Source organism: Podarcis erhardii, assembly GCF_964252035.2.
Source record: "Podarcis erhardii genome assembly, chromosome: 2".
Taxonomy (NCBI): Eukaryota; Metazoa; Chordata; class Lepidosauria; order Squamata; family Lacertidae; genus Podarcis; species Podarcis erhardii.
This window is the reverse complement of record NC_138498.1, coordinates 23,953,714-23,977,345: the sequence shown is the minus strand read 5'-3', so window position 1 is coordinate 23,977,345 and position 23,632 is coordinate 23,953,714. Positions and strand designations below refer to the sequence as shown.

General features: G+C 46.0%; 1 protein-coding gene across 1 annotated transcript in view; it reads left to right on the top strand.

Moving 5' to 3' along the window:
- The first annotated feature begins 11,575 nt into the window (after positions 1-11,575).
- Positions 11,576-23,632, top strand: part of CACNG4 (calcium voltage-gated channel auxiliary subunit gamma 4) — a 90,913-nt gene continuing 78,856 nt past the window's right edge. The window contains exon 1 of the mRNA XM_081849904.1: positions 11,576-12,764. Within this exon, the coding sequence (XP_081706030.1) occupies positions 12,539-12,764 (226 nt within the window). The 5' untranslated portion in view covers positions 11,576-12,538. The remainder of the gene's footprint in view (positions 12,765-23,632) is intronic.

Below are 23,632 nucleotides of genomic sequence, written 5' to 3'. Positions count from 1 at the left end.
CTAAAAGGAAAGTTGAACGGGAGAGCTAAGAGGGCCAAAGATGGGTGGAAGTTATTTAAAACCATGTCAAGATAGAATGTATACCTAAGATTAGGAAATGTAACAAAAAGTACTGAAGGGATGCTGGTGTGGTTAACGAGCAGAGTTAAGGAAGCTTCAGAGAATTAGACTTCTTTCTTAAAAAATAAAAAAAAAATCTGATCTGCTCACCAAATGAGGAATAAATGGGAGAGTACAAATTCTGGCCAAACAGATGTTGGTAACAATGCAAACAAGACTTCAAGGATCAAACAGCAAATAAACATGAAAACAGTCAACAGAAACTTATTTAACTATATCAGAAGCAGAAAACCAGCTAGGCCAGGCTTCCTCAACCTCGGCCCTCCAGATGTTTTTGGCCAACAACTCCCATGATCTCTAGCTAGCATGACCAGTGGTCAGGGATGATGGGAATTGTAATCTCAAAACATCTGGAGGGTCGAGGTTGAGGAAGCCTGAGCTAGGGAGACTCTTGTGCCACTAGATGACACTTGAGTGAAACTATTACTGAAGGGAGATTGCGAAGAAGCTGAATGAATTCTTTGTGGCAGCTTTGGCAGCAGAAGATCTCGGACAGATACTTCCGCCTCAGCGACTTATTCCTTTGTGCCTCCCCTCAGGAAGGCACTCAAAGAACCCGTCAAATAGAAGCGATGAGAGATGGCAAACCAACAAATTAAAAACGAAAAAGCCAACAGGTCCAACCAGTGCATCCAGCCTGAAAATTCAAATATGAAATGGTTGGGTCTTCCCACATGAATACAGTGGTACCTCAGGTTAAGTACTTAATTCGTTCCGGAGGTCCGTACTTAACCTGAAACTGTTCTTAACCTGAAGCACCACTTTAGCTAATGGGGCTTCCTGTTGCCACCGCGCCGCTGGAGCATGATTTCTGTTCTCATCCTGAAGCAAAGTTCTTAACCTGAAGCACTATTTATGGGTGCTGTAACCTGAAGCGTATGTAACCTGAAGCTTATGTAACCTGAGGTACCACTGTATACGAAACTTGTCACTAAAATCAGCTTCTGTCAGTGCAGGTAGTCAGTGCAACAGATCATCTTTTTGAAAGGGTTTAGGGATAAGTTGTGAAGTTACAGGTTTGATGCTAGAATTCTTAGACATATGGGCCCTATTCAGCTTAGGTCCAAGGTGTCAAAGGGACTGCTAAACACTTATATCCAGCTCGATCACTGAGGTCATCTGCAGGAGTGCTATTGGTTGTCCCCTGTGTTGGTAAGGTTCATCTGACATCATTATAAAATAAAGCCTTTAGTGTAATTGGCCCAGAAGTACAGGGAAAGTGCATGAGAGGGGAGGGGAGGAAAATGGCCTCTGCACAGACGTGCATGGGAGATGGTGCTTGCTGCCCTGTCCATCCACTGGAACCACTGAATTGAGTTGGCCCCATCCCAAACCAGGGATGTGGGTGGCGCTGTGGTCTAAACCACAGAGCCTAGGGCTTGCTGATCAGAAGGTCAGCGGTTCAAATCCCTGCAATGGAGTGAGCTCCCGTTGCTTGGTCCCTGCTCCTGCCAACCCAGCAGTTTGAAAGCACATCAAGGTGCAAGTAGATAAATAGGTACCGCTCCGGCGGGAAGGTAAACGGCATTTCCGTGCACTGCTCTGGTTTGCCAGAAGCAGCTTAGTCATGCTGGCCACATGACCCGGAAGCTGTACGCCGGCTCCCTCGGCCAATAAAGCGAGATGAGCGCCGCATACTTTTTTTTAAAAAAAAAAGGTCCTCATGGAAACTTGTTAGTATTATTGTGAACATTTCTCCTACTATACACATCTGGATATGCAATTTCCCCTAATATACATATTTTTACATTGCAATTTCCCTAAATATATACACATTTATTTGCACACTTTACCCTAATGTATTCATTTTGGTGCACATTGCTTGACTGCAGAACTGCATTACAAAGTTTGGATAAGGGTGAATTTCAAAGGATAGCTGCCATTCAGTTTGCTTATTGTAAGTTCGCCTTTAAATGTGAACTGAATCTAATTTCTTCCCCGATCCCTACTCACTACTAAGTCTTATGTGTTTATAAACCACATACACTGCACAGAAACAGCAGTGGAGCAAGACAAGATTAGTTGCTCCTCCTCCTAGAAAAAACAAACCAACTGTGACATGTGAACTCACCTGTGGCTGCATTAGGCGTTGCCCATACTATGTGAAACCCATTGCAGACCAAAGGACTAGAAACCTGGAGGCATGGTTTTGCTTTTTCGACAAAAGTTGAGATTGTCAGGTAGCTGAACGTTACATGCAGTAGTCAATTCTGAACAATTTTTAGGCGGCATACGAATAACTAGAATAATCTTTCATCTCTTCCATTCATATCCTTACTGGAAATGTGCTGAAATTGTTAATTTGCTAACTGCTTCGGAATAGCTTATTTATGTCATTACAGAAGTAAAAGTAGTCGAGTCTAATACTGTAGTATGTGAGACATAAAACACATTTTTCATCTCTTTATGCTCAGTATAATTAGAATAAAGTGTTTAAGGATGATTTATTTCCTAATAAGTGGCATAAAATTAGATAGGAAAGATATCAAAGCCCATAGGAGATGACAATAATCAATTACACTGATGTGCTTACAGCTTCGGGGCATTCTTAGATGTTTAATTCACACATGCACACAGCAGGGACATACAGCTAAAAGCTTGGAAAGGGCACAGTAGGAAGGGGTGGGGCAAAGCAGTGAGAAATTACAATCTTAGCCTTTGATGATGGCCAGACTATATCTACATCAAAAGCTTTATTTGAGGAAGCAATGGTTTCTATTCAGGTGGAGGGAGGGGAGGAAAGAAAAATCCGTTCTTTCTTCTAGCAATGCCTTGCACAAACGTATCTTTCAGGAAATTTTCTGGACATATCCCCTTTAAGCTCTGAGAGAAGAAAAGCTGTATGTAATATCTTGTTGGGAGATAATTCCACCAATTAATGTGTGACAAATGGCTGAGAGTAGGAGACAGTTATTCTGAATATTTAAAAGTATTTTTTGTTCTCCTTTCAATACAATAGCCATCTCATCTCTTCTCACACACAGAAAACACTCAGGTGAACAACAGCAGTCAATGAAGAGGAGGCTGCCAGGAAGCCCCCCCCCCCAAAAAAAAAACAACTAACCAGTGGTCCCATGATCCAGACAAAATGTCCATGTTTGCATGTCATGGTAAGCCATACAGTATGGCAGGCAATTAAGAAAACTTCTTTCCAAGGTCGATGGTCTCAGATTTTTTATGTGTTTTTATTATAGATATTATTGCAAGCCACTTTGATATTTTTTAATGACATACTGATGTATACTTATTGTTATAAATACAGAAATTGTATAACTTCCCTACATACAAATCAGAATGACTTTTCCATAAACAGCTGCCATCATGTAACTTCCCTGCAAACTTTGTGCAAACAAATCAGGACGAATGCTCAGTAGACAAGTCATCTGCAAGTGACCCTAGTTAATTAGAATGAGCTTCTCATTGCCTGCAAAGCTCTGTGCCCATCCCTCTTACTGGCAGAATTAGCAGATACATGCATATTTGCTTAATGTGGATAATTTATATACAGGTCACAAAATTTCACTTCTATTGGCGCAAGCTTAAGCTACTCTGGCACAGATTTCTGACTCTTTTTCCCCCCAGCACAGAGTACACAAAGCCCTAGAGTATGTGCCAAAGAGATGAATCTAAATCTCTAAATTAGAGGGTGGTGGGTATATCCTGCAATAAAACCAGTGCAACTGGTTAATCCAGAACAAATTTGAGGAACACGGCCAGCAGCATTCCTCAAGTCAGTGGTCTTCAGATATCTATGGTCTTATAAAGTACAGTACAAGCTTCCTAAGAAAATACATTGATCAGTACAGTATTATCAACCTTCTTATTGCTTCAACATACTGAGATGATTTGATGGGTCTGGATTTGGAAAGAACTAGCTGTTTGTAAAGGGACGCGGGTGGCGCTGTGGGTTAAACCACAGAGCCTAGGACTTGCCGATCAGAAGGTCGCGGTTCGAATCCCCGCGAAGGGGTGAGCTCCTGTTGCTCAGTCCCTGTTCCTGCCAACCTAGCAGTTTGAAAGCACGTCAAAGTGCAAGTAGATAAATAGGAACCGCTCTGGCAGGAAGGTAAACGGCATTTCCGTACGCTGCTCTGGTTCGCCAGAAGCGGCTTAGTCATGCTGGCCACATGATCCGGAAGCTGTACGCCGGCTCCCTCGGCCAATAAAGCGAGATGAGCTCCACAATCCCAGTGTCGGCCACGACTGGACCTAATGGTCTTTACCCTTAGCTGTTTGTAAAACGACAAGTCTTAATCTATGACGTTATTAAGAATATCAGTGCAGAACTCTGGTTTGGTAAGAATTTTTCACACTTGAGATGGGCCCATTGGTAGAGCACATGCTCTGTGTGCAAAATATCCCAGGTTTAATCCTTGTGGTATCGCAAGGTAAGGTTTGTGGGTACTCTTTGGTGAGTGAATGCCAGCAGGGATTTAAAATCACAAAATAGGCAATGTCTTAATGAGTGATATCTTACGTGGCTGTCGTGCTCCTTTGGGATGATGGACATGTGAAAAGTGTGTTTTATTTCGGGGTTAGGGGTGTATTACTACTGCTGTTTTTCTGTGAAGTTTTGGGTTTTATTGAAAATTTTTGCCTTGTATTCTATTTTATAATTGTTAGGAATTGTAAATTTATTTTTTACTGCATAAACCCAGACACTGAGGTCCAGCTCTGAGGGCCTTCTGCGGATTCCCTCACTGAGAGAAGTGAGGTTACAGGAAACCCAGCAAAGGGCCTTCTCAGTAGTGGTGCCAGCCTTGTGGAACGCCCTCCAATCAGTTGCCATGGAAATAAACAACTATCTGACATTTAGAAGACATCTGAAGGCAGCCCAGTTCAGGGAAGTTTTAAATTTTTGATGTCGTATTGTGTTTTTATTTGTTGGAAGCTGCTCAGAGTGGCTGGGGGAACCCAGTCAGATGGGCGGCATATAAATAATAAATTTGTTGTTGTTAGTTAGTTTTATTCATATATGTTGTTGTTGTTTAGTCGTGTCTGACTCTTCATGAACCCATGGACCAGAGCACGCCTGGCACTCCTGTCTTCCACTGCCTCCCACAGTTTGGTCAAACTCATGCTGGTAGCTTCAAGAACACTGTCCAACCATCTCGTCCTCTTTAATCCCCTTCTCCTTGTGCCCTCCATCTTTCCCAACATCAGGGTCTTTTCCAGGAAGTCTTCTCTTCTCATGAGGTGGCCAAAGTATTGGAGCCTCAGCTTCAGGATCTGTCCTTCCAGTGAGCACTCAGGGCTGATTTCCTTCAGAATGGATAGGTTTGATCTTCTTGCAGTCCATGGGACTCTCAAGAGTAGGTGGCCTAAAAATATTTTAAAATAATTTTTTTAATCTGCTCCAGAGGGTTGAGCAGTACATGAGGGGAGAAGAAAGGAAATCATTGTCTCTGGCAAGCAGAAATGCTTGTGCTGATGGAACCATCTCTTTGAATTGCACCCAATGACTGCACTAAGATTCCTTTTGGTCTGGTGTTTTACCAATGTTTGTGGGAACCTGGGTGCACTGATGCTTTGCTCGAACTCACGGGGGCTTATCCGAGCAGTGCTAAACCTTTGTTTAACCTTATGTGTGGCCACAGCCTTTGTGTTATTTCTGCATATTTCCCTGTGGTGATCTGCAAGTTACTGCATATGAGATGGTGTCGAGAAATAAGGCTGAAGTCAAATTCAAAGGCATGTTTTGAATCAAAAGTGCCGCACATTGAACGAGATAAATGTTAATCAAAGGTCAACCACTTCAACAAGAGGAAAGACTATTATCAAGCTGAAACCTGGAGTATCTGTGTTTGTAAAAACCTGTTACAGATTCTGTCTGCTCTATGGAGACAGTATCATTATAATTTCTAACGGAGCTCCACTGCTAACACTCCTGCTCTCTGATTCAGACTCAGATATGGCACGTTGCCATAGTCACTCAATCTAAATGCGTTTGCCAAACTGCAATACCTTTCATTCATATTATTTGTAACTCAGAGGAAAGCCCTGATTGACGTATGACTTCACTGCGCTCAGACCTCAGAAAAGAAAGATGAACAACACTTAGAAATTTCTTACACAGGGCTCTGCCGCATGACAGACCTTTTCCTGACACTCCCCCACCTCACCCCCCAAAATATACAGCTTCATTAATGTGTGACTCCGAAATTCCAGATCCCCCCCCAACTGATGCCAAAGTTTTGCACTGGCTTTGTGCTGCGACTCTGCATTTTGGGCTACCACCACCCCAAATTGAATAACTGACAAAGCAATTAGGAGTCACAAGTTAATGGCAGAAGTTCCAACGTTGTCCAATTGACTCCAAAAGTGACGTGCTGATTTTGTGCCGTTTTATGCCGCAAGCCCCACTTTCTGCGCAGCCCCCCAAACTGAGTAATTGACACACAAACTGGGGGCCATAGGGACACCCCAAAACCCAGTATTGTCTGATTGACTACAAACTGGTGCAGCTGGGGTGAACTGGGATCAGCTAAATCGCTGGGATAAGCCAGAGAACTAGAGAGCTGGGATGAACTGGGATAAACTGAGATGAGCTGGCAAGACAGCTAGAGAGCTGGGATGAGCTGGCTAAAGAGCTAGATGTCTGGGGGCCCAGATATCTAGACATCTGGGGGCCTATCTGGGGCCCAGCCATCGAGACATCTGGGAGACTGTCAGGGGCCTGGCCAGCAAGATGACTGGGGGCCCAGTTGTCTAAACATCTGAGAGATCATCGGGGGCCCGGCCATCTAGACAACTGGGGGTCCAGCCATCTAGATGCCTGGGTGCCTGTCTGGGGCCCACCAGGGGAGCTGGTCATCTAGAAATCTGGGGGCCCAGCAATCTAGATGTCTGGGGCCCCAGCTGGGGGCCCACTTGTCTAGACATCTGGGAGTCCAGCCATCAAGACATATGCGAGTCTGTCTGGGGATGCTCTGTTTAGACATCTGGAGTCAGCTTTGGGGCCCTTCTGGGGGCCTAGCCATCTAGATGTCTGGGGGCCAGTCTGAAGGTCAGTATGGGGGCTCGGCCATCTAGACATTAAGCACATTAGGCAATATTGTTCCAGCAATTCTGTGAATGATTCCTGACCCCCTTAGCCCACCTCCACCCCCATATCACAAAACACCTGGTAGCAAGAGTGCCTTTACAAATTCTTCCTTCCCAAGTGTAAGGTTCTCGTTTGGCCCTTGGGACTTTCCGCAATACACAGCGCCCATCCCCCTCAATACACAGCTTTGGCCTGGCTGTGATGTTTCTTTCAACCGTGACTATGCTTTCCACTTAACTGGCAAGAGACAGTGGGGTTTAGTGTAGGAACCTCTGAAATGGAGCACCCTGTATCAAACACAAGTCACATTTGATGCTCAATTCCTTTCTGCCTTTTCCTGCCGCCACCACCCTGAAAGTGGCCTCTGGAACCTTGCCCAGAGGGGAGAACAGCCATCAGGGTGAAAATGGTTCTCTATTCCCTGGGAATATGGTGTGCCTTTCTCTCTTGTATGAGTACAGATGAAGAGTGGCCCCTAAATCTTTGTAATAACAGCCCAGCAAAGGGACAAATCACTGCTGAGCTGCACCCACCATTGTGAGGGCTGAGGCAGTTGATGATGATGCCTCCCCAGCTGCTGCCATTGGCTGTGGGCTGCCTGTGATGTCACAAAAGCCCGTGGCAGTTGAGCGGACAGTTGAGTGGCCAAGGGGTAAGCCAAGGCAGAAGGCTTTCTCTTTCCCAAAGAGAAGACAGTGGGCAACAGCTATGGCATTAAGCTCTGGGTGGTCTCCTTCCACATCAGACAAGGTGAGGTGACCATCTATAGCAGCAAGATGCTATGGAACAATGAGAAGGTAAGTTCATTTGCTTTGTGGGATTGTGCCTTGAAGGTGGCTGATCTACGCTGATCAGCTGGTGCCTGATGGTGGAAACTGGCAGATACTGGTGGGTGGAAGCCAGTGGAGTTCGCATTTGGATGCTGCTGGATGCTGCAAGGCTGATATCTGTGGGTGGAAGCTGGTTTAAATTCACCTTTGGAAGCCTGTTGACAGAAGCTGTGTGGATATTTGTGCGTTGAAGCTGGGGCTTGTATGTAAGCGAACGAGAGTGGCTGATGAGTGGAATGTGTCTGCGTGCGCATGAATGGGGAGTTTCAAATGTGCTTGAGGTGACTCATGTGTCTGGGTGCATTCAGGGGGTGGCACAGATCATCCCTCCATATGTGGTGTGCCTGGGAATTACATATTCAGGGTGTGAGGGAGGTCACCCTCCAGGGTGAATGGATGAACCACTGGATATTCATGGGTGGAAACCTGTGAAGTCAGGGGTGAAGTTGCCAGGCAGTAGCGAGTGGAGGTGCCTGTGTGATGCTGTCAGATGGTAGACAGCCCAACCACTGAGCCTGTGGTTGGCTTTCAGTGATCTCTGAAGCCTGCGAGGTTTCTCCTGAGAACACCCATGGAAATACGGAAGAGAACGGCAGCTGCAATATTCACCTTTCAGTGATTGCTGAAGAGGCACCTCCTTACTCTGGCTATTGAGACGCAAGTTGTGTGTTTTCATAGAATCATAGAGTTGGAAGGGACTCAATGGTCATCTAGTCCAACCCCCTGCAATGCAAAAAACCTAAACTAAAGCATCCATGACAGATGGCCATCCAACCTCAATAGGCCCACCGTATTCCTGTGACTGGGGACGTGGGTGGCACTGTGGGTTAAACCACAGAGCCTAGGACTTGCCAATCAGAAGGTTGGCAGTTCAAATCCCCGCAACAGGGTGAGCTCCCATTGCTCGGGCCCTGCTCCTGCAGTTCGAAAGCACATTAAAGTGCAAGTAGATAAATAGGTACCGCTCCAGCCGGAAGGTAAACAGCATTTCCATGCGCTGCTCTGGTTCACCAGAAGCGGCTTAGTCATGCTGACCACATTACCCGGAAGCTGTACGCCGGCTCCCTCGGCCAATAAAGCGAGATGAGTGCCACAACCCCAGAGTCGGCCATGACTGGACCTAATGGTCAGGGGTCCCTTTACCTTTTATTCCTGTGACTGTAATCTAACTGCTTTTAATACTTGGTTTTAAATTGTTGCAAACAATTTTGGGATCTGATAGTTAATAAATTTAATCACCATCATCAAATGGGAGGTCAAAGACACCAATGAAATACAGCTAAATCATACTCAGTTACTGGATTCCAGACATCACAGGTCAGACAACACCGTCTTCTTTCCCTTTTGCAATTTTTTACAGCTTCACTGCTTCCTGACACATGGCACACTTTATGAACCAGTTTAGTGGGTTCTCACCCTCTCCCTCTCCCTCTCTGCTCATTTACCAAAGAGATTTCAAAAAATTAGACTCTACCACTTTTGCATCCCCTTTCTTCCAGGACTGAGCAGCTGGAGGTCATCTTCCAGCTAGATTTTCATATTCCTCTCTCAAGAACAGTTAAGTGTGGGGAAGCGTCATTATCATTTCGACTCATTTTCTGCAATTGCTCCACTTCTCCAGTTGTCTTGGTAAGGCATCACTTGTCCCTTAGAAAACAGGCCTTTGCCAAATGTAAATGAAGCTATCCAGTCTCTTCACATGCAGGGCACTCTCACCTCAACTTGGAAAACATCCGGTCCACAAAGGTTTGCATAGGAAGACCTTTGCAAAGTTTCCAGAAGCAAGCATGTAAAGGGTGTGCTATGCTGAAGGCAAGGTCATCCAGCATTGGGCATCTCATTCAAATGTGGAGTATGGCAGCTGCCCTTAGTTGTGAAGCACATTACAGTGGTACCTTGGTTCTCAAATGCCTTGGTATTCAAACACCTCGGTTCCCAAATGCCAAAAACCCAGAAGTAAGTGTTCCGGTTTTTGAACATTTTTTGGAAGCTGAACATCTGATGCATCTTTCGGCTATTGTTTCCAGGGTGCCTGCACCAGTCAGAAGCTGTGCCTTAGTTTTCGAACATCTCAGAAGTCAAACAGATTTCTGGAATGGATTAAGTTTGGCACTTTTGTTTTTGCTATTTATTTTGCGTTTTTTGTTTTTGAGGCTCTTTCGATTAATTTGTTTTTGTGACTGTGTGGAAACTAGTTCAGCTATTGATTGATTGATTGATTGATTGTGTGACTGCAGAAATGGATAAAAGCCCCTCATCCAAACAATGACTATCATCAGTGCAGGTAAGAATTTATTCATTTTTTAATTTTTATCATCTACAATACTGTCTTGTTTATTTTATAGTACAGTACATTGATTATTGCTTTCATTTTATGGATCAATGGTCTCGTTAGATAGTAAAATTCATGTTAAATGGCTGTTTTGGGGGTTTTTTAAAGTCTGGAATGGATTAATCTGCTTTGCATTACTTTCTATGGGAAAGCGCACCTTGGTTTTGGAACGGACTTCCGGAACGGACTAAGTTTGGAGGAGAACCAAGGTACCACTGTAGTTTCTTTCTCTATGTAAGCTATGGGGGATGTTGCTTCTCAATGTCCTGATTTCAGACTAGCACCATTCCTTGTTTCCTTGTGTTGCATTTAGTAAAAGAATTTCTCTTGCTGACACCCAACTTGCCTCTTGCTGTATACACACCATGCATCTAAAGCACAGCACTCACCCTGCAAAGAATCCTGGGAACTGTTGTTCGCTGCTCCTGGAAGTATTATTCCCAGCACCCTTAACAAACTACAACCCGCAAAAAGTCTTTGGAAGAAGTCGTGCATGACACCAGTCCTAAAGTATCTGCACTGGCTCCTGGTACGTTCCTGAGCACAATTCAAAGTGTTGGCGTTGACTTTTAAAGCCCTAAATGGCATTGGAGCATCTCCACCCCCATTATTCAGCCCAGACACTGAGGTCTCCTCCAAGGGTCTTCTGGCAGTCCTCCACTTCTTGAAGTGAAGTTACAGGGAACCAGGCACAGGGCCTTCTCAGCAATGGTGCCCTCCCTGTGGAACGTCCTCCCATCAGATGTCAAGGAGATAAAGAACTACAATGGTACCTCGGGTTACATACTCTTCAGGTTACATACTCTTCAGGTTACAGACTCCGCTAACCCAGAAATAGTACCTCAGGTTAAGATCTTTGCTTCAGGATGAGAACAGAAATCATGCTCCGGCGACACAGCGGCAGCGGGAGGCCACATTAGCTAAAGTGGTGCTTCGGGTTAAGAACAGTTTCAGGTTAAGAACGGACCTCCAGAACGAATTAAGTACTTAACCCAAGGTACCACAGTATACAACTTTTAGAAGACATCTGAGGGCAGCCCAGCATAGGGAAGCCTTTTAATGTGTCATGTTTTATTATATCTTTATATGTGTTGGAAGCTGCTCAGAGTGCCAGGGGCAACTCAGTAAGCTAGGCGGGGTATAAATAATGAAATTATTATTATTATTATTATTATTTATACACAGTGGGTGTTATATGTATACAGTGCACTGTTTTGAAAATGAAAACCGGGTACCAAATTGGCCACTAAGTGCCAGCAGCCAAGCACACCTGCTTCCTCTCAAACTTTTAGCGCAATTGTCTTTCAGTTGAAAATGAGCAGTGCCCAGGCACGGTCTAGGTGCGCGTCAAGTCCCGCGGCTGAAGGAGAGTACTCTTTCCAAATTTCCGAGTCCCAACGGCGCAGTCCTGAAACAGTTTCCTCGAACTCGCCGGAACTAGGCTCCCACCTGTTTCCTGAAAAACTCCCTCCCTTTCGAGGCGGGGGGGGGGGGATCCTTCATCTTACTTGCCCTCTCCCTTTACGTCTCCTCCGCCTAGAAAGATTTCCTTCCGTCGACTCACCCTTAGAGGCGAGCGCCTCGAGGGCTGCTCTTTGGAGAGGTGTTGCCGCGCGCGTAGCCAAACTCGCGCTCGCTTCTCACCCCTTCAGTCGCGCGTGGGGGGCTTTTTGCCCAGCGCCTGTGGGGCGGGGGGGGAGGCGGAGCCTGAGCCGGGGAGGGGACGCCTCCCGAGAGCCCTCGGAGACGTCCCACCTCCTCCTTGGCGGAGTTGAGGCGGCGGGAAGAGGCGATTTGTGGCGGGTGCCGCCGTGCGCGCAGCACGCTGGAGAGAGCGCCCGCAGCCAGGCGAGGGAGCGCCCCGACCCTGCGCCGCCCGAGGGGGCTTGGCGGAGCAGCCGCTGTTCCTCGCGCCCCCGGAGGCGGAGACATTTCGCAGGAGCACTTTCTTTTCTTTTTCTTCTTTCCTCTTTTTCCTTTCGGGCCCCTGGGCGCGCCTTTCCCCTGTCTCCTCGCCCCCTCCCCTCCGCCCATGTCTTGGCTTCCTAGCTGCGATCTGCGTCGATGGAAGGAGGGAGGCGAGGGGGAGCCGGAGGAGGGGGAAGAAGGAGGGGAAGCCGCCGCTCGGGCGCGGTGGGGGGAAGGCAGTGCTCGGCTGCGTCTGTCTCTTGCCGCTGCCCCCTGAGCCCGTCGGGGGGAGTATGAAGCACCATGGTGTGGTGCGACCGTGGGGTCCAGTTGCTGCTGACCACGGTGGGTGCCTTCGCCGCCTTCAGCCTCATGACCATCGCCATCGGCACCGACTACTGGCTCTACTCGAGCGCCAACATCTGCAACGGGACCAACATCACCACGGACGAGACGTCGCCAAGCCAACCCAAGAAACTCAAGGGGGACCTCACCCACTCCGGCCTCTGGAGGATCTGCTGTATTGAAGGTAGCAAGCCGGGGTTGGGAAGGCTTGAGCTGTGTGGGGCGTGGTGGACGAAGGGTGGAGAGGGCTCTCGGCTGCCTGTGTGCGAGCGCGCGAGCGCGCGTCGCTGGGAAAGAGCAGGCGTCGCGAAACAAAGAAAAGATTCGGGGAAAGTGTCCAACTTCCGCGGCTTGGAGTGGCGGGCGAGAAACAATGGAACGCTTTCACTCGAAACAGGAGGCTGTGCGGACGGTTCCTGGGAGCGTTCGCCGTTTGCCAGGCGAGGGTTTGGTGCCGGCAGTTCCCCAGCCACATCCTTCTCCTCTTTCTATCTTCCCTTCTTCCCCCTCCCCCCCACGCCGCGCGCCCTAGTACACACCCTCCTCTCCTCCACACACCCTCCCCTCCAGATGCAGCCGGCCGCAGCCGAGTTGGTACCTCTGATCTGATACTGTCTGGGAGGGAGGACGTTGTTGCCTTGGCAACCGGTGTCTCTCTGATTGCTATGGGAACCGGACATAGGGAGGTGATGCTTAGCCCTGGGTGTCTGCTTCTCTCCAACCCAGCGCTGCCGAGTCGTTACCCTTTCCTGGGGCACTTCAGCTCACACGGGGAGGGAAAGAAAGGCAGCAGGAGGAGATCGGGGTTTTTCGAGGGGAAAGTGCCTCTGTGTGTGTGGCGGGGGCGGGGAGGAGGAAAGTATTCCGGTAGCACTATTTTCTGGGGTTGTGAAAGCAGAACTGTCACTTTATTTGTACATGCGTGCCTGTGAACGAGACGGAGGGAGAGCGGTTCCTCCCGCCCTTCTAGAGTACATATCTGGGACTTACAACGGGGCTTTCTTAAGATGCCCGCTTTCTTTAACAGGTTGATGTTTTAAAGATGAGAGTAAATAAATACAAAACAATCGTTTTAACTTAATGCCGGGCTAGTTCTAGGTTATGGGGGTCTCTTTATCAATATGCCTTTCGGGGGTCCCCTGTCTTCCCTGCTACCTTCCAATCAGTATGAATTCCCCCACCTTCCTGCCAAGTGCAGGTGGCAGAGAGGTGCCCATTCTCTTTCTCTGAGTTGCATGATGGACAGGAGAGGATTGGGCCCGTGGCACTGCCCAGAGAGAGAGAGAGAGAAAGTGGAACTTGCTGTTTCAAACCCACCCACCCCACTGCCACACACTCTCTCACACACAAACACGGTGCAACAACACCCACCATTATAAAGCCCAGAAAGAGAGATCAGATAATAAGCCAATGGGCAGATGGCGATGATCAGTCACAGAGCTGCCACCTTCAGCTTCTCCCTCTGAGTGGCATGTTGGTTGGGATGGGCCAGCGTGTGAGTCAGTCCGCCACACTGTGCTGCCCAGAAAGGGGGGGGTGTGAGTGAATAAGAGGAGGCTGCCGCCGCTGCCACAGCTGGTCCTCTCACTTGCCTGAGGAGCACCCCCTCTGGGCAGGGCAGCAGTGAGGATTGGGCTGACTTCTGCCTCTCCCAGGTACAGGGTGAAGGCAAAGGGAGAGGAGGAGGAAGCAAGGAGGAGGCACTGACAGAGCAGCCACATTTTTCTTTGGCTTTGTGTGCTTTCTGGACAGCCCTATGGACTCCCAGCCTCACTGCTAGGCTGCCCAGAAGTGGGCAAGCAGCAGAAAAAGCCCTTGCCCCTCTTGATCTTGTGTTCAACACCAGTGCTCTCTTATCTCCCTCTGGGCGGTGAGGCAGATCCAATCCATACCATTGTACTTCCCAGAGGAAGAAGCTAACCGTAGCTCTTCCATCCATCCATCCCTCTATGGGCACTGGGGTGCCAACTTGAATAAAATATTGGACGGCCCAGGTAAGCCCCACCCTGCATAATCAATCACATAATGTAGTGCATGCACAACATTTATCAAATATTACATTTGTACCTCAGGTTACAGACGCTTCAGGTTACAGACTCTGCTAACCCAGAAATAGTATCTCGGGTTAAGAACTTTGCTTCAGGATGAGAACAGAAATTGCGCGGTGGCAGCGGGAGGCCCCATTAGCTAAAGTGGTACCTCAGGCTAAGAACAGTTTCAGGTTAAGAACGGACCTCCAGAACGAATTAAGTTCTTAACCTGAGGTACCACTGTATATCAGAGGTATTGATGGGACCTCGGCCCCTAGGAGTTAGCTCCTATGATGAGCACGTGAACAGCAGAAACCTGCCACCTGAATCCTGAGCAGGAGGAGAAGGAAATGGGGAGGAGGGTGAGTGTTGCTGCTGCAGTTGGCACTGAGATGCTTCCCCACCACCATCCTTTGGGTCCCATATTTCCCAGGGACAGCTGGTCCAGGGGCCAACACAAGTTGGACTCCCTTGAGAACCTGGAGCCTTCAGCAGCCACCCAGCAGTGCCTGCTACCACTAGATGCCACCACCATTGACTTATAATACAGAGTGGAGAAGCCTGGAATCTCAAACACTCCCCGTGCACATTCCTTGCAATGAGGCTCTCCAAGTTTCCTTGCACGGAGATAAGTCAGGAGATGGTCAGGAGATGCTTCTCACAAGGAAGCACATGGCACGTTGAGGAAATACAGCATTGACAAACCATGCAAGCCTCACAGAAGCTGTATCTCCTAGCCTGGAAAGACAACACATATCCATCAGTACTGCATGCAAGGGTTCCTGCTTAAGGAGACGCCACACCCCAGCAGCCCTTAATATTTCTCCCCTGTTAAGAGAGGGATGGCAGATAAGAGAGAAGCTTAGAAGGGAAAGCTGTTGACTTTTCACTTGACTTTAGCTCATGGAGTGGAGTGCGCTGGGGGGGGCAGCTTTCCTTTCCACGCGAACGCACTTGCCATATCAGCTTCAGTGCACCTAATTCAGTCCTTGCAACTTAGCACACACAAACTTTGCAAGCCAGGTTCCCCAGCTTATTCTAAATGACAGACGGGTAACACAGTAGCACAAACAAAGCTGAGAATAGTTCAGAGACCTTCGTTCCTTTCGGGAGGAGGCTAAGCTGGGCTTCTAAAGCGCTATTCATGCTGTGTGTTTTTCTGCAGTGATTTAGAGGCATCATTGATTCCTGAGCTTATTTATTCAGAAGCGACATTTACTTCAGCTGAACTTTATACCCAAGGAAGCATGCAATAGGGTAGTAGCCTTAGTCTACAGGAGAAATGATTATTCAGGCTGCATAAAACCGAAAGCTTGTGATTTATTCAAGAATGCTGTGTTCTCTATATATACAAGTTTTGATTTAAAGTAGAGATGGGTGCATTTCTGCTTGTTTACCTTCTTAAGTAGCCCAGTTTTCCCTTGTACAGTGGTACCTCTGTTTACATACTTATTTCGTCCCGGAGGTCTGTTCTTAACCTGAATCTGTTCTTAACCTGAAGCACCACTTTAGCTGATGGGGCCTCCTGCTGCTGCTGCGCCGCCGGAGCACAATTTCTGTTCTCATCCTGAAGCAACGTTCTTAACCTGAGGTACTATTTCTGGGTTAGCAGAGTCTGTAACCTGAAGCGTATGTAACCTGAAGTGTATGTAACCCGAGGTACCACTGTACTTTTGGTGAAAACTCAGGAAGACCTACCCCAAAGGAATTTCCCCCCAACTCTCCCTGTTAGTACCCTCCTCTCCCCAGTCGTACCCTGTCAACAATGAGGGAAGGTGGTGTGGGGTGATTAAGCAGTGGAGAGATAATTTATAAGACCTGAGCACATGGGTGGAGGAAGGGGGTGCAGTGGGAGTGGACTGCCCCGGGTGTCTTCGCTGAGGGGGGGGGTTGACATTTGCTGGGATAAGTTCTGGGAGAGGGCAGGCAATGGAAGTGGAGAGCACCTGGCGATGTGGAATGCTGGTGCTAGGGCCAGTCGTTATCTGCGATATCCAGATTCAAGGGAATCTGAGTTTGGCTCATTGTTTTCACAGTTGGCAGGTGCCATTTCTTAACCACCCCCCACCCCCGCCAGTCCCAAATTTCAGTGAAATCACACAGCTGGAAGATAATTTGAAATTCCAGTCTGGAGAGGGAGGAAGAGAGATTTTGACCGGATATGATTGAATCTCAAGGAACCAGACTTTTGACTGTTGAGTGAAATGGAAAATGTGGCATCGTTTCTGTGAATTCATGCCTTTATGGTAAAATGAGAAGTTATCCAATGGGAGTCAGCTTTGTCCTGGGTCTTGCCAGGTTGGAAACAGCCAGGACATGAAACCAGTTCTAAGCTTCAGCTGCAGTCACTCAATAGCAGCCAACAGATTGTACAGAGTCAGGGTACAGGTTCCAGTGAAACAGCATCAGACAGTCTCTGTGTTAGAAACTCATATATATACAGTAATCTAATTACCAAATGGCGCCTGTCTCTTTTAAGGTCATATGGTGTGTGGTGTTTTGTTTTTTGGTCACAATATTTTTCCCCAGTAATGGGTAAATATGACATCAACAGTAGAAATTCAGTCTCCACAAACATCTAAACAAGTTAGACTTCATTCAATTTCGAAATGTCTTATTTGCAATTCAGATTTGGCAAACACTAGATTATTATTTTTAACACTGCAATTCTGTGTGTGCCTTCTCAGAAGTAAGTCCCATTGAGTTAACTAGGGCATACTCATGGGTATATCAGTAAAGGATTGTAACCTGATTTATGGATTTGGTAATGACTTCCTGCAAATTCATTATATTTCTGTGTATGGGGTTGTTAGTTTTGCAGCCTGGTCCTAGCCATGTTTCTCAGAACCAAGACTCATTGATTTCGATGGGACTTTGCTTCTAAGTATGTATACTTAGGATTCTGCCATGCACTTATTTTCACCTGCAGATCCATCTAAAAGATAAAAATACTGCTTAACAGCTGAACATTTCTCAGACTGCATGATAAACTGATATTGACCTGGATAACAGCAGGAAATGCAAGTTCATTTCAGGCCAACTGACATTTTCTGTTTAAGTGCTTCTTATCCTCATTTATAAAATATCGGTTCGAAAACTGTTGCATAAAAAAAAAATTAACCAAAGGATTCCCAAATGTTTTAGTAAAAAAGATGATATAACAGCATTATAGAATGGTCTCTGTTTTCTAATGCCCAACCTGGTTGGTTTTCCTTAGATGTTAAAATTTGAATAATCAGATTTCCTTTCGGTTGGGGTTGATTTGCTCTAGTTAGTGCTACAAAGCCTCAGCTATAGCTACACCTGGATATTAGTAGCCTGTTCCCTAGCCTGTCTAGTACTGAGTTCCCAAAGATGGAAATAAGAAACTTAGAGGGCTGCTGATAAATGATTTTTACTTATAATTTGGCAGTGGTGTTTCTCTTAATAACTAAGAAAAATGCACTTGCCACTGCCGTCTATTCCACTAAACATATCTACTTTATGAGTAAACTTGAGCAGTAAGAAATTTGCTCTAAGGGCCAAGGATCCAACCTGCCAGATGAGATACTTCCATCAGTCCAACAGGCTACCAAAAATCTGACCAGCAAACCAAAGAAAACATGCGTTCAGATGTTTCATTCAAATTAGTATTACTATGAATGTAGTGAAATACATCCTTTCTCCTCAGCCAAAGATGCATTCTGCTGTCTCAAAGGCGCAGTGTCCTCTTGAAGGATATTTCCGGACAAGTGTTTCCCAAATTTGGGTCTCCAGCTGTTTTTGAACTACAACTCCCATCATCCCTGACCACTGGTCCTGCTAGCTATGGTTGATGGGTGTTGTAGTCCAAAAACAGCTGGAGACTCAAGTTTGGGAAACACTGTTTTAGGAGAAGGTAGAAGTAGCTGCTGTCCATGGTATCTCCAAACCTACTGAGATCTAACATGCTTTCTTCATTGTCTCCTCCCCAGCCAATCTGAACCCTGACTGAGTAGACTTAATGCTAACTTACAGCATTAATTACCAGCTAGTTTGGGACTAAATACGGGTGTTTGGGGCCTGTGCAGTCCTTGGGGCAGATTGTTCTGGGCTTCAGGCTGCTTCCCAGGTTTTCTAGCAAACTTGACACAGCTAAATCAGCATGGCTCCTCTAACAGAAGTGTATTTAAGAATGTGATGTTTACATTTAAGAACCACATTTTAGCCATGATGGTTGTGTACTGCCTAATGCTTCTGAATACTGGAAAAAACAGGAGCAGGGAGTGCTCTTGCGCAAAGGTCCTGATAGTGGGTTTTCCCACATGCATCTACTTGGCCACTGTGACAGCGGGATGCAGGATTAGACCTGATCCAGCATTGGCCTGATCCAGCAGGCTCTTCTTGTCTTCTTAAATTCTCGCATCTAATCACGCTGCAAAATCTTCACAAAACAAACCCGCAGTTGTGATTCCTCCCTAATATTAGCTAGGCCTATCAAGAGTGGACAGGAGAGGGGAAATTAAATTTTCCTATTGAGATTTTGTTCCTACTCCCCCCCCCCCTTTTACATTTTATGTCAAACCACCTAAGAAGCATCTACAGTTGAAAAGCAGCTCATGTATAAACTGTGCTCCTAGCCCGGAAAAAAATTATTTTTAAGCCAGAGCTAAAATAACCCTAAAATAAGTAGGTGTTGACAGTATACATTCATGTAACCTTAACAAGGGGTGAAGAACTTTTGGTCCTCTGGATCAGGCATCCCGAAACTCGGCCCTCCAGCTGTTTTGGGACTGCAATTCCCATCATCCCTGACCACTGGTCCTGTTAGCTAGGGATGATGGGAGTTGTAGTCCCAAAACAGCTGGAGGGCCAAGTTTGGGGTGCCTGCTCTGGATGATGTTGGATTTGGCCTTCTGTGGCCTGGTAGCTACTGGGCACTGGCTACCATCCTCTTCAGAGATGTTTTCAAGGCGTTCCATCTTGGAGTTTAGGTCAAGCAGATTTAGGGATCCTGACATCTCTTGACCAAACAATCTACCTCATAGGCAAGGTCTAAAAAAGTGCTAAGAAAAAGCTTCAGCTTGACACTAAGGATATTTGGACTGCTCTGTAAAGTCCTAAACAGTCTGGGGCCTTTGTACTTAAAATGTCGCTTCATTTCTTATACCTCTGCCTGATCTTTGCGACTGAGATAAGTCTGCCTGTGCCTGCCAGTGCCACTTTCCTCAAGAAGAAATTGTGCTTTTAGTTTGCGTGGCACCTGAGTTATGAAACTCCCTGCCTAGTGAAATCAAGCTGCAATGAGTTTTAGGTGCCAACTTCAGACTATTGGCTATTTCGGCAGGCTTTCTTATGAAAATGATTTACTGCTTTTATAATCTTCTTGTCAGGTGACCCCTTCTATACTTCGTTTTCTTTCTTGTATTTTTGCTTTCATTTAATTGTTTGTTTGTTTGTTTGTGTTGGGATTTTGTACACTGCAGATATATGTTTTTTACATGAGTTTGCAGTCTTGAAATGAATAAAATTATGATGATGGGACTTGTATTCCAGCAACATCAAGTTCCCCACTGCAGCACTGCTGTCGGGACTGTCACCATCAGGAAATGGGTTCCTAAACAACATGCAAACCTGTTGTTTATTTGTTTCTTATATATCCCGCCTTTCCTCTAAGGAGCTCAAAGCAGTACCTATGTTTTGACCCCTGTGTTTTGAATAACATCCTCACAGCTACCCTGTATGGTACTTTAAGCTGAGATAGGATGGCTGGCTGAAGGTCACACAATGAATTTCATGGTTGAGTAGTGATTTGAATTTGGGTATCCCCAGTCTACAAAGGCCTAACTAGGGTCCCTTGCACCCTTGGCCACTTGTGACCAAGTGAAGATGCCCAGGTACCAGGTTGACATGTGGCATCTCAACCATCTGGAGGTGAACGCCTGGGGATCCTTGGATCTGGCCTGCTTTCACACACCAGCAACACATCTTGCAGAATTCTGTTAGTTATATTTTATCTGCACAGTCACAACAAATTTCAGGAACCAAAATTCCGCGTCAAAAAATACGACTTTTGAACTGCCTGTTCCCCAAATGGCAACTAGACATTCCATTTTGCCGACTAACCCTGGTTTAAGGAGCCATTTGGTGCTTAGCTTATATACCTGAGTTTCTAACACTGCTGATAGGAGATTTTTGCACATATCCCTGGGTCTGGGCCCCTCGACAGAGGCTGGTTTCACCAACCCTTAGGTTTGCCTCTGCCAGTCTGACCCTTCTGACCATTACACCACACTTGCACTCATGAATCCATGCTGACATAATTTATTTATTCCATTACTCACTTTCCATGAGGCATCCCAGAGCTGACATGCAACTTCGATGAGACAGAACACCCTTAATTACGTCACATATTAAACTGTATTGGTTGTGCTAGCAAATAGTGCCTTTACAGTGACATCCTATGCAAATAAGCCTCATTGAGATCAAGTGGCTTACTCTCAGGTACGTATGTATAGGATTGCAGCCAAAATATATCATTCAGTACATCCCTTTAGAATCAGGGTGCAAACTGCAGGTTTGGAATGCTTAATGGGATGCTTATGAAGCACATTTAAAACTAGGAATTGGCCATTAACAATTTTCTATATTATTTTTGATCAATCACTGCATAGACCTTTGCATATTGTGCTGGCAGAAAAAAACAATGTTCAATATGAAATTGACCAGAGGAAAGGCAAAAACCTTTTACTTTTTTGCTACCTGGGAGCCCACTCATGGAATACATTAAGCAGCATATACAAGGTCTTCATCTTTCATCTAACTTCCATGAGAATGTGGAATGTTACCTGAAGTGGCTTGTGCCCTCTGCCATTTGGACTCTTAAATTCTCCTACTTTGGATATCCACAAAAGCTTTTCAAGTGCTTGTTTTTGTGTGCATGGATGGGAGGGACTTGCCTGTTTCTCTATAGTTGCTTTCTCATGAAAATCATTTGCTTTTAATAATTGCTGGGTCGCAATTAGCCATTTGAACTGTCACTTGTTTGGCTTCCTTACCGTGCCTTGATCAGAACATCTCTGACCAGACGATGTGAAGCATAAATGGACAACAGGAAAGCTTATGTAAATTGTTTGCTGATAACAGTTGCAAAATATGTCTGACACTTGCAAAATTAATGCCTTGCCGCTTGTTTATGTTGCCGAGAAGTGGTGCAAATTAGTTTACGTAAGCAGAATTCTGGTGTATGTAGAATGTCTGTAAAAATGCTGCCTTTGGTGCAAATTTGCATCTGTGCTGGACAATTGTCAACACAAGTGCAAAGTAGTTAGTAGTCACAGTTCAAAGCACTATATTGGCACAAGGGTGTGTTTGGCTTGATGTGGTTCTTATGCACTTATGAGGAATTATGCCTTGAGACAGTCAAATAGGCCTTGGCACAACATTCGGCTTCCACAGATGTTCTAGTTAACTAAAAGTAATTGCTTGAACAAATGTTTGTGACAAGCTAATGAAATGGAATTAGCAGTAAAGGTGATCCCGTCAAGCCATGCTTGTAGATCTGCTCAGCCAAATAAATTCTGGGGAGCTTCTCAAGTATTTACTCGGCAGCAGTTATAAAGTCATAGCTGCCCACAATATAATTTCAATTTCAAAAAAGAGCAGCTCCCAATGAAATTCTGTTTTGGCTAGATTAGGGATGTGACTTGACCATTAACTAGTATTTATTTCTTACATTTATATCCCACCTTTCCTGCCAAGGTGCCCAAGGTGGAGTTCATCCCTCCCACCATGGTATTCATACAACAGCCCTGCAAAGTAGGTTAGGCTGAGAGACAACGATTGGCCCAAGGTCACCTAGTTGAACTTTATGTTAGAGGGGAGGGGGGAATTGCTTTGATGCTTTGGGTAGCTGGTCGGTTCACCTTGGTCCACTTTGGGCAAGATCCAGTTTAATTCAGACCAATGTAGGGCCTTGATTTCTGCTCCCCCCCCCCCAAAAAAAAGACCCAAATATCTCCCTCGTATGTAAGTGCAGATTTGAAATGTGCTGTGTCCCTTGGCTTCCATAAGGCTAAACAGAGGCTGTACCTCAGCAGTGGGGTGGTGTGTGAGAAAGCCCATCTTTCACCAATGATCCTGCTGCCCAAAATATAATTCCCATGTGTCGTTGTGGCAAGGGATGCTCCTGAACAAGGGTAGGCAATGTGGTGCCCTGCTTTGTGTTCAAAGGGACTTTTATCCAGGTAAGTCTGTATAGGTTTCCAGCCTAGAAGTCCAGACCAGCATCAGCAAGTAAGGACCACCACTGAAAAGAGTCTGTCTCTTCTGCCCTCCAGATTAATTCACTCTGATGGCAGGACTGTGAGCCGAGCCTCTGTGACTGATCTGAAGGACCGGGCAGGTTAATTACAGGTGCAGATAACCTGGTCCAAACCATTTGAGACTTTAAATTGGGCGCAGAAATGCAACCAGTGTGATAGCAGATGGGTTGCCATCACAGTGGTACCTCGGTTTTTGAACAGCTTAGTTCATGAACAACTTACAACCCAAACGCTGCAAAACTGGAAGTAGGTGTTCCGGTTTTCGAACTTTTTTTCGGAAGCCAAACATGTTTCCTGTTGCGCTGCTAATTTGTGTCCCCCCCCCCATTGTAATTCAAGCCTTCCTTTTCCGTGTTTCCTGTTGCGCTGCTAATTTGCATACCCCTTGTTTCCTGTTGCGCTACTAATTTGCACCCCCCCCCATTGTAATTCAAGCCTTCCATTTCCGATTGCAATGTTCTGAGGTGATATTTGGAGCTTATATTTGGTGCTTTTGTTTTTGCTATTTATTTTGCGTTTTTTGTTTTGAGGGTTTTTCAGTTAATTTGTTTTTGTTACTGTGTGGATCCAATCAGCTACTGATTGGTTGGTTGATTGATTGATTGATTATGTGACTGCGGAAATGGATAAAAGCTCCCCATCCAAACAATGGCTATCATCAGTGCAGGTAAGAAAAGAAATTAATTTTAATTTTTATCATCTACAATACTCTTTTATTTATTTTATAGTATTATTACATT